Source organism: Denticeps clupeoides, chromosome 7 (genome assembly GCF_900700375.1).
Source record: "Denticeps clupeoides chromosome 7, fDenClu1.1, whole genome shotgun sequence".
Taxonomy (NCBI): Eukaryota; Metazoa; Chordata; class Actinopteri; order Clupeiformes; family Denticipitidae; genus Denticeps; species Denticeps clupeoides.
In genome coordinates, this window is record NC_041713.1 from 12,322,589 (window position 1) to 12,333,581 (window position 10,993).

The 10,993-nt window shown below is 43.1% G+C and overlaps 3 protein-coding genes and 1 non-coding gene across 4 annotated transcripts; 3 read left to right on the top strand and 1 right to left on the bottom strand.

The window, feature by feature from the left end:
• Positions 1-402: 402 nt before the first annotated feature.
• arl6ip1 (ARL6 interacting reticulophagy regulator 1) lies at positions 403-5,318 on the top strand. Its single transcript, XM_028986480.1, has 6 exons — positions 403-559; positions 1,446-1,579; positions 1,889-2,008; positions 3,073-3,190; positions 3,494-3,578; positions 4,365-5,318. Exons 1-6 carry the CDS (start codon positions 524-526, stop codon positions 4,481-4,483), a joined length of 612 nt encoding a protein of 203 aa, XP_028842313.1. The 5' UTR covers positions 403-523; the 3' UTR covers positions 4,484-5,318.
• On the bottom strand, positions 5,159-6,785 carry LOC114794128 (uncharacterized). The gene is made up of 5 exons (XM_028986479.1): positions 6,750-6,785; positions 6,495-6,639; positions 6,253-6,417; positions 5,837-6,038; positions 5,159-5,768 (listed from the first exon to the last, which is right to left on the bottom strand). Exons 1-5 carry the CDS (start codon positions 6,770-6,772, stop codon positions 5,656-5,658), a joined length of 648 nt encoding a protein of 215 aa, XP_028842312.1. The 5' UTR covers positions 6,773-6,785; the 3' UTR covers positions 5,159-5,655.
• A 590-nt stretch (positions 6,786-7,375) lies between these two features.
• rps15a (ribosomal protein S15a) lies at positions 7,376-10,327 on the top strand. The gene is made up of 5 exons (XM_028986711.1): positions 7,376-7,432; positions 7,901-8,038; positions 8,234-8,313; positions 8,407-8,492; positions 10,188-10,327. Exons 2-5 carry the CDS (start codon positions 7,906-7,908, stop codon positions 10,279-10,281), a joined length of 393 nt encoding a protein of 130 aa, XP_028842544.1. The 5' UTR covers positions 7,376-7,432; positions 7,901-7,905; the 3' UTR covers positions 10,282-10,327.
• On the top strand, positions 9,976-10,112 carry LOC114795026 (small nucleolar RNA SNORA57). The gene has a single exon (XR_003750431.1). It is a non-coding gene; the product is annotated as a small nucleolar RNA SNORA57 (small nucleolar RNA).
• Positions 10,328-10,993: the final 666 nt, after the last annotated feature.

The window sequence follows — 10,993 nt, forward strand, 5'->3', positions numbered from 1 at the left end:
GTGAGAGCTGTAGTTTAATTTTGGTTTGGTTTTATTTCTATTGGCATATGGCTACAGTACATCTTTAGGCGCTACATGCATGCTTATACTAACAAATCCACAAATTGCTTGTATATGACATTTCAACACATTTCATTTCAACTTTTTTTTTTTTTTTTCCCTTTGGATATTCAGCTCTCATGCAAATCAGGTGTGAGATGATCTACACTTTAACCCTTTAATAAACACTAATTCTATCTTAGAGAGCAACAAACATAAATTTTGAATGTTCATAACCTTTGTTCCATTTTTGAAGCACGCGTATGTTTATCCAGAAAATTGGGTGGGGGGGGGTGTAAAACTACATTTCCCACAAAGCATTGCGAGGCGACCTGGACTCCGACATTAAAAACATCCTGCCAATAACGGTCGAGGCTTTTCGAAATCACCGAGTAGGGGCGAGGAGGCGGCTGCTATTGCTTCACATTTTTCACCAAATATAAACTGGTACTATTAGGTAACGTGTAGTGTGCGAACGCAAATCATGGCGGAAGGCGATAATAAAAGTGCCAACCTCATCGTAAGTAGCGAAAACGCCTTTCCACCCCACTTTGTTCGTTTACTAGCCACTTAGCTATAGCTTCGGGCTTGTCGCGGATGTTTGTTTTCCTGCAGTTTTTTTTATTTTTTTTATTTTTTACAGCTAATCGCTCTTTAAAGTTTCTAATCAGTGACAATAAAAAGAGTCTCATAACAGACTACTCCCTTTTAGGTTATGCAGGCTAAATTGAAAAAATATTCCATTATACGTTATAAAATGAGCTCTACTGTCTAAGAAAAGACTGAAATTATTAATTACCTTTTATATAAAAATTGCAGTTAAAGTGATTAATGCCGCTTGACAGTTAGCTGAAAAGCTAACATCGGTTAGCCATGTTTAAAGGTCTGTGAACAGACTGGCGTTAAGTCGATTAGCCGCAGAGCAGAGTCGCAAAATAAATTATCTCAACAATGTTAGTGTTATTAATAATATTATGGGTTGCATTAATGTTAACGTATCAACGTTACACGTGTTTCTTTTACTACTTACACCACCCAGGTCGACTTGGCTAGTCCGCATTCGTTAGCTTTTCAATCTTTCACTTCTCTAGCCTACGTCTGTTTTTCCATTAAATGCTAGCATGTATGTATTTTGCATTCGTCTGGAATTCCCTGAAGGAGCTTTATGTTGCGTGGTACAATGGCACATTGTTCTCTTCCTACCGCTGTTATTCAGAGGAAGTAGCAAGATAACCGTGTGACCTCTGCAAGCATTTTTCAACTTGAAACTTATTTTTTGTCTGTTGCACTATTTTCTTCATAAGGTTAAGACGCATTACTTCTTCTGTATGCCTTGCAGTGGCACTAGTCACATGTCATGCCTGGCTGTTCATTTACTTCGAGCTCAGCCTTGGTTTTCTGCTCAGGCTCAGGAGACGGCTCAACTGGAAGAGCAGCTGCAGGGATGGGGAGAAGTGATCCTGGCCGGAGATCAGGTCCTACGCTGGGAGAAGCCCTGGTTTCCTGGGGCACTGGTGGGTGCCACCACAGTCCTCTTCATGTGAGTGAAAACATGAATCGGGTCATATTTATCCAAATGGCAGATGTTCTCCTGAGTAATTGGGTCACTGCAGTTCTACTTTGACCTAAATTCCAACAAAGTCATCTTTGGAACCAAGGTTCCACTGGATTTTCTGAAAATGTCTGGAACTGCAGGGTGGTGGTGGTTCAGGTAACGCACTCACTAATGACAAAAGACCTGTTTTTACCCCTTTTACTGATCCATTTGTTGAAGCCTTGTCTTTGATAATTTTTTTTATTGGTAGTGGGGCTTTATCTGATCTGCGTTCGCACATTCTTCCTATTGCAGGCTGGTTTACTATTTGGACCCCTCTGTGCTGACAGGGCTTTCTTGCACTGTGATGATTCTGTGTCTGGCTGATTACCTCGTGCCCATTCTCGCCCCTAGAGTCTTTGGCTCCAACAAGTGGTGAGTCTGCAATTGATGCTTGCAACTTAATGGTGTCCACAGTCACACGATTTCTCCTTTTTTTGGGGGCTAAACAACCCAATGTGTAAAAATCTGTTGCAATATTCTCCCCACACCCACACCCTCTCAAACTGGGTGACGCAGTATGTCTGAGCTTATCCCTTTGGTTGAATGCCAGTTGGGTTTAATAAGTGCCTGGGCACACATGGCTTAGAAAAGGGGCTTTGAGCCTTTTCAGAAACCGTGCCCTGTTGCCCACAGGAAACGCACATCTACAAAAACAGACAAAGGTTAGTCTTTATTATCTTTTTATTTACTTTTTGCCACAGCTATCAGATTAAACTAAAGAGACCCCCTCTACTCTAAGATGATGTGGACTGGGTTTTGTTGGAGTCTTTGGTGTCTCTCAGTGTACCAAAGCCGCTAGCAGTATTGAGTGACGGGCCACAGTTGTTGCTTGGCATCAGGTTTCCAGGCCAAGCCTTCACCCTGACTCAGCAGCTGTCAGCTGGACGTCGCTCTCGCCACCTCCACAAGAAGTTAGATGAGGACTTTCGCTTTACCTCGACCACATAACTCCCATCATGTCTGTCTGTCTGTGTGTGTGTGCAATATATATTTATATGGCTGTAGATATCGAGACATGTCTTTGGCCACCAGCAATTTACTATTTGGCTGCCCATGTGTAGGACGTCATCCATACACATTGTTTTATTGAAGCTAACATTTTAAATCCTCCTTTTATGATCACTATTAGCCACCAAGGACTGAGGCTGTATGCACACAATGGTTAAAGTAAAAAAAGGCAGCTCAAAGCTAATTTTCCCGTACTGTTTTACTGTTTTATATATAGGCCGCTGCTTCTCAGTTCCTCAAGGTCAGCGTGCCAGAATGTTCTCATTCCAACACTTACTTAATTACAGTCACGTGATTTAAGAGCCTAATGGTTTATGTGGCGGTGAAAAGAACAGGGTGGGGGTGCAGGATAGGTGGTGGGGAACAGGGTATTCTGGACTTTTGAGTTATGTCGCTCTCTCTTTTTTTCTTCCTTTCCAACCTCCAAGGACTACAGAGCAGCAGCAGCGCTTCCATGAGATCTGTGGGAACTTGGTGAAGACCCAGCGTCGTGTGCTTGGCTGGTGGAAACGCCTTTTTGCCCTAAAGGAAGAAAAGCCCAAGATGGTACACTGGCCCAGAGAACGGCATCCACATTTCATTTTCCTAAATACATCCAGCAGGCAGTTATTTCTGTGTTCAGTTCACCTGAGATCCCCGTGCTATTGTGGCATTTGGTTTTAAATTCCATCTGCTATTTTGATCATCAGGAACTGAACTTTAAATCAGCCCATATTTAGATTGAGGTTCTGGTACTCAGCTTATCAGATTTGCGTGGACTGGTTGCCTAGAAGCAAGACATAATGGTTGCATTACCAGTGCATTATCAGGTTCCTCTTTCAGACTTTTTTTTTTTTTTTTTCCCCACAGTACTTCCTGTCTGTCATCAGCAGTCTGGTCGCAGTAGCCTGGATTGGACAGCAGGTCCACAACCTCTTCCTCACCTACCTGATTGGTAAATTTGTTCCCGTCTGCAAACGTTAATATTTCTGATTCTATATAGTCTGTCCGGTTGGGAAGGATTACAGGATTCAAAAACTTGGAATGGAATGGAAGTGTCTAAATGAAGGACTTAACAGTCATAGGATTTCAAGCCTCATGTAACTTATACACATATGGTTCAGACCGCTATCCTAGAGGGAGTTTACAACTCTATTCCTCTTTCTTTGTTTCTTTTGTGCCTCCAGACCTTAACTAAATTCCAGTAGTAAAGCTACTTCCTAAATTGATAACTGGCTTTACACTTGTCAAAAACTGGTCAGACCCCAGAGATTAAAAACTAAAAAATTGTTTTAAATATAATAACTATGCAATAGAGGTAGTACACTCATTATACATGTAATACTTCCTGATATACTTGAAAAGAAAAAAATTAATGTTAAACTTAGAGCTGTCTGAGTAAAGTGAATTTTATTTGAATGGTTGAGTCTTCATTTAGTGTGAATTTCAGACATGCGCCACTGTACAAATGGGCCATGGGTAATGAGGACATGAAAGGAGGCCACAGATTCAGCCCAGAAGTTTGCAGCTTTTATTACAACACCTCCTTAAAGGAGAAGCTGGGGGCTTGAGGCATGCTGTTACAGGTTTGCTGTAAAAAAAATGTGAATTTGATTCATTCATTCAGTTTGAGTGGAGTTCAAGTCGTTTGAATATATTCAAATTCTGGTAAGAGGCTGGAACAAGCCCTTGTGTTTTGTTATATTTTCTCACTTCTCACATCTCCACTTTTCCTTTACAGTCAGCTTCATCCTGCTGCTGCCTGGCCTCAACCAGCACGGCATCATTGCAAAGTATACCGCTATGGCCAAGCGGGAGATCAACAAACTGCTTAAACAGAAGGAGAAGAAGAACGAGTAAGAATGGCAGCGATGGTGCGAGATGGGAAAAGAGAAAGCAGTGTGAAAGTTGACGTGACACCACCCCCCCTTAACCACACCCACGCCTCTGCTCAGCTCAGCTCTTAGACCAAATGAAAGCTCTTGCTGGGGCCACACTGCACCTCAGTCCTGTCCTAATGTCTGCTGATTTGTAGAGGATTCGCATGCATGCAGTGAGCAAACGTTTGCAGCCCCTGCTCATATTTCTGTTAACAATTTAGAAAGTTCATATACTAGAGGAAAAAATATTTACATAGAAACTATTCCTCCCCCATGTGTTGATTATTTCATTTTCAGATCTGTCAAAATATTTTGTTTTTGCTTTTTAAATCCATTCCTTCCTTGTAGGCTAGAAAGGTGACTACAGAAAACAAAATAAATGCAATATAGATTAAGCATATTAGGTGTGCAAAACCCTTTAAAAACTTTATTTTTTTTTTGCAGCGGATTGTAGCTGTGAATTTGGATCAGATCACTAGCTTATCTTGCATACCTTGTGTTAACTGCATGGAAGCTGTTTGCTTCCCTGTGAGATTGCACTGAAACCGTGGAGTGGAAAAAAGCAGCTGTCCACTGGTGTTTAAGGGCCAGTGTGTCCTGTGTGGAGGTTCACTGCTGTACCATGACTGGATCTCAGGATTCGCTCATCTTCTGCATGCCTCGCACATGTCTGGTCACTGTTGTAAATACATGTTGTCTCTGATCTTTCTGTCTTATCCGTGTGTTTAGTCTCGTCTGTCATCTGTTTTCCATGTATCGTCTGATTGCCCCTTCCTTTTATGAGCTCTTTAAATTAAAGATGGCTGAAAAATAAAGTATGCATCTTGTTTTTATTAGTGAGCAGCAGTCACTGTAAACATGTTAAAGTTTGCCCAGAACATTTTTGGAATAAAGAGATATATTTATATAATTTTTATTCCATTTATATTAGTGTATTTGTGCTGATTTTGTTAATATCTCCTCTGACAAAACATGATATTTAAATGTTTTTGCCTGTAAGTACATGCCAATTTTGAGAAAATAGCAGCAGCTTATCCATCCACAACTAATCTAGAGGGGAAGAAATGCTGCTGCTTATCTTTGCCCATGAAAACATCAAGCCATCGGTACTTGGTTTCGGTCACGCAGAGTCGACTGAGCGGCCTGGTTGTCTCAGTAAAGTCTCAGTGAGCCGCTGTCTGTCTCCCACCGCCGGTCCGCCCACAGCACCTTGTCCCGGGATGCTCTCCTTCCCCTCCCCTGATTGACAGGACCTCTGTCTTGCCCTGACAAGCACAAACATTCATAATGTAACTGAAAACACAACCTACGAAGTTGGACCAGTTTGGGATACCTGTGAGAATGTCATGCCGGTGCCAGAGGGTGGGCTTCCCCGTGGGGGGTGTGCTGTCAGAGCCACCCTTAGGAACACTATGCTCCGAGCAGTAGGTGGTTATATAAGGAGTAGTTTCTGGGGGGTTGGTGACTTCCTTCATGGTCTCTCCCTCGCAGTTACGGGTTCGGTTTCTCGCTTGGTGGCTGTGCAAGACGTGGTGCTGCATAGAGGGGCCACAAAGATTCAAGGGTCACTCCCGTGACCGTCACAGACATGAATGTGGCCCCCATCTGGTTTAAACATGAGTAAACAGCGCCATCTGCTGCCTGAATAGTGCAACGGACGACAGTTCCACAAGTCGCCTATATACAGTCACGTGTCTATACAATCTGATTGAAGCATGTAGTGTTTAACTAAAAATACCTGAAACAGACCTCGGTTATAGTCTTAGGCGTGTACACGTGTCGGCTGTGCGTCTGGGTTTGGATTGCACCCGTGTTACTGGTAATATCCAGGTTTCCATAATGCTGGGAAGGATACGGCGCGTCTCTATAGAAAAATATTAATGGTTTCCCCTGGGCGTCCATGCCAGAGTAGCTCTGAAAAAGTGAAGGAGAATAAACCAACATTTGCTATTTCATTTTGAATGGTCGATTAGATTATGGACTAATGTTACCTCAGCCTGAGTTGTGGAATATGTATTAATGGCCTGGTCCCCCAAAGTGAAGGTGGTCTGGTGCATGGGCCGATTGTGTCTGTGGGCTGAGGGGACACGAGTACCCACTGTCACCACTGCTGCCTGCTCACCCTGAGACATGATTCTACAAAACATACGCCGCTAACATAAATACAGGACATACCAATAATTCATCTGCTGCTACAACGTCAGTCATTTTATTGTTTTAAAGGCAACAATTTCGTTTGCACTTACAATCTCTTCCAGTCGTCCGACATTGAAAGACGTGTCGATGTTGTCATGGTTGCATACAAACAAAAAAATTGATAAAATTTTCGTTTAATGCCTCGTTGAATGCAACATCCAATAATTTATGCCGCCTTTTGTGTTTCTAATGCATTTTGTACTTTAATTGACTGGCCACTGGGAATCAGGCAAGACAGATGAATTACATAATAAAAGCAAGAAACACACGCCACACAGGCCACTGTCTCTTTATACTTTATACCGATTATATATGTACTGGGGCAGTGGTGGCCTAGCGGTTAAGGAAGTGACCCTGTAATCAGAAGGTTGCCACTGAGGTGCCACCGAGCAAAGCACCGTCCCCACGCACTGCTCCCCAGGCGCCTGTCATGGCTGCCCACTGCTCAGTCAGGGTGATGGGTTAAATGCAGAGGACAAATTTCACTGTTTGCACCGTGTGACAATCACTTCACTATCACATGTGACAATCACTTCACTTAAAAAAATTAGTTTCAGCAAAAAAGTAAACTGCAACTCTCGTTTCAAACCAGGTGGGAAGGAGCCAATTGGAGATTCCGCATACAACACGTGACCAGATATTGACTACATCTCTAGTCGCGCGAGACTAGTTTTTTTCCCAGATCGCACCGCGCGCCCCCCTTCCTTCCTCTTTCCGCCATATTGCAGAACCGGTAAGGCGTTTCTGTTCCCGCATCCTTGTCGAATCTCTCTTAAATCAGAGGCATCCGATGTTCACGTTCACACGTTGGCCCTGATATCAGTTAAACGTGAAAACGAGAGCCCGCCCGAGGTGCGATTAGGCCGACGGACACGCTGGGTGTGTACGTAATGCTTAAAAACGAGTTGGATTCCGGCGCCACAGCACAGCGTTCCCGGTAGCGGTTGTGTGGGGGTCGTTGTAGCCGTTTGCCCCTGCTGTCTTTTAACATATAAAACATTCGGGCTTGTCGTGGAAGACCAACGTCCACGTTTTATTTGCTTTCTTCGGTGTTTCACATTTAAAGGGCTGTAAAGGCCATGAATTTTTGTAGCAACCATGCTACGTGATGCACGTTGGCTAAGCTAGTCTCGCTCCGTCTGCTTGCTTCACCCGTTAAACGCCACTTTTTTTTTGTCCCGTCTCCCGTTTTGTCCCGCAGGCATCATGGTTCGCATGAACGTTCTCGCGGATGCGCTGAAAAGCATCAACAACGCAGAAAAGCGTGGGAAACGCCAGGTTCTGCTCAGGCCCTGCTCCAAAGTTATAGTGCGCTTTCTTACCGTGATGATGAAGCATGGTGAGTGATCCCAACAGCAAACGAGGGAAATGGTTCATCACTGATGAACAGGCAAATGTCTGTCTAGGTTGAGGTGATTTTGTGGCGTCCGCCGCGTATTATTGTCTGTCCATGATCAGGAATGTCAGTAGACTTGCAAACTGTTGGCTGTTGAAAACTATTGGTATTGAATTTGTCTTTCTGTGATTCCCTCAGGATACATTGGCGAATTTGAGATCATTGACGATCACAGAGCTGGAAAAATCGTTGTGAACCTCACAGGCAGGCTGAACAAGGTAAATTGTTGTGTGTCTTTGTTTCCATTAGAAGCTTTAAGTGTTTAGTATGAGGTGTGTTGGCACTATGTAAACTGTCACTACTTCTGTCAGTGTGGTGTCATCAGCCCACGTTTTGATGTCCAGCTGAAGGACTTAGAGAAGTGGCAGAACAACCTCTTGCCCTCCAGACAGTTTGGGTAAGTGTCAGAACACCACATGTGATGTACATGTGAGAGGATGTAATAAAACATTAGTAGCATGGTAGTAGCCTAGTTATTAAAACTCAGGGTTCACACTTGACCCCGAGCTACTCCAGGGTGAGTGACCCTGCATTTACAGATTTTACGAGGTTCTGGATAAGGCCTCATTTTGAAACTCATTTTCAGCTGTTATTGGTCATGTCTCACTATTTAGTTATGTTCCTTTTGCTTGGTGACTTGTAGTTTTTCTTAAAAAGACAGGTCTTTGCTTTGTTCATTTTTATTTATCTGATCAACTCTGCACTCTTGCTGAAATGCAGAGAAGATAGTTTGTCCCTTTGTTGTGGACCTTAACTTTGGTTACTTCTGATTTGTTAAAACAGATCGGCAATTAATTTTTTCTTGACTAATTATTCCAATAGAAATTTGGTTTAAGTGAAGTGATTGTCATTGTGCATTTACCCATCACCCTTAGTGAGCAGTGGGCAGCCATGATAGGCGCCCGTGGAGCAGTGTGTGGGGACGGTGCTTTGCTCAGTGGCACCTTGGCGGATAAGGATTTTAACAAACAACCTCCTGATTATCGGGCCGCTTCCTTAACTGCTAGGTCACTACTGCCCCAAAAAATGTTCTTTTCCAGGGGGCACCAGGATTTGGGGATGGTTAGATACTGCAGCAATTGCTATTCACATTAATAGGCTGGATATGGAAAATTCCTGTGATTTACCTCTGGTGCATCTTGCGATCTGAAGGTTTTCACATAACTGTGAAATGACCTGTGAAGACTTCATCACTTTTGTGGTTTTGGGTTTTGGCAGTTAAAATCCACTGGAGCAGACAATAGACTATGCAGGCCTTTTTTCGTCTTTGTACCAGACAGCCGCAGACTTCTTTATGAGGAATGTGAAGTGAAGGCGCAAAGCCCTTCTCTTTGTGCCCAGTTTGACGCAGAAAGCCACCACACAATCCCCGGTTTGTACCTGTGGGTGATGTGAAATGAAGCTGTTGATGGTAACACGGTGTGGACTACCTTGATGTGGATTTGTCACTATTGGTAAAATGCAGATTCAAAATCGGGCTGTGGTGCAGTCTTTTACTTTTTAGTGTGATGTACAGAGATCACAAATAAGAGAGCCAAGGTTTTGAAAGAGGTTTTTTCTCTGGTGGTTGTGGCTAGCAGTCCACACCTATGTTACACTCTGACCTTTTGTAATAGATGCCATAATTGTAACCAGAGAAAGTTACTGATGGCGTTTGCTGTCGAGTCTCACCTTCAGGCCCAGAAATAGTTAGTTTATAATGGGAAATTACCATGCATTAGACTACATGAATAGACCTTTATCATCTGGATCAGGGTCTTCCAAGTTTTCTAGTTTTAATGACCCAATGGATATAGTCCACAATGCTGCCTCATTTTGTGTTAAGTACCTTTTTCAGTTTAAGAATGAAATAGTAAGAGATGTATTTTGTCAACACAACCCCTCTATTTCTTGGCACACATGTGGTTGCTCAGTACTCTTGTGTGTAATGTTCGGAGGGAGAGCAATGCCAGTGCTATGTCTTCGGTGCCAGTGTGTTCATCGTCTGCTGGTTCTATCCTCAATCACTGGTACACAGATGCGTGTTGAGTGGTGGTTCATTGTTCATTTTAGCATTTGAGTGGCCTTTTAATCTCTGTTCTCTTTTGTGCAGGTACATTGTGTTGACAACCTCTGCTGGCATCATGGATCACGAAGAGGCCAGGCGAAAACACACAGGAGGGAAGATCCTCGGCTTCTTTTTCTAACCGTGCAAAGACCCCAACAAATAAAAACACGTTTAAGTGGATCTCATTGTGCTGTTGGTTCTTTTTCTTTCTTTCCCTCACTCATTCCGCTCACTTTCAGTCCTTCTAAAAGAACGTTTTAATTCCTTGCTCTTTCTTTAAACTGGAATGCCTCCAGAAACTCACCAGTTGGACCTACATGTTAGTGTTTAGTTATTGCACAGAAAATTAAAATGGTTTTCACTGACTCCTTTGGGACCTCCAGAGGTGACTTGTTACAAGGAGGCCAGCTACTGAACTGGAGGCGTGAATATCAAAAAGCAGTCATCTCACAAAGCATGAATTTTTCGTCTTTGCCCTGCCCTGCCCCAAGCAGGGCTCTAATTAAGCACAAAGCTGCCTTTCTGACAGGTAGTGTATTGCCTTTAAAAGGCTTTAATTAAACCTGCCCTCATTATAAAAATGTAAGGTTTCTCTGTCGTTTTTTTTGTGGATCCTTATCTAAGTAAGCTTTAAAGAAATGTTCTGATAGAACTCGAGAGTGTTTTGGCCTGTAAAGTCTTGTTTGCTTTCTAGTACTGCCTTCAAGCTCTAGCAGTTTAATACATGCTTGTCAGTCAGCTATTATGGCAACGCTTGTGACGTTTCAGCCAGTCAAGCGATGGTGCCACTCCCAACTGAAGTCATGAAGTTAAAATTTGCTCATTTTCTTTGGTTCACCATTCAACAAAAT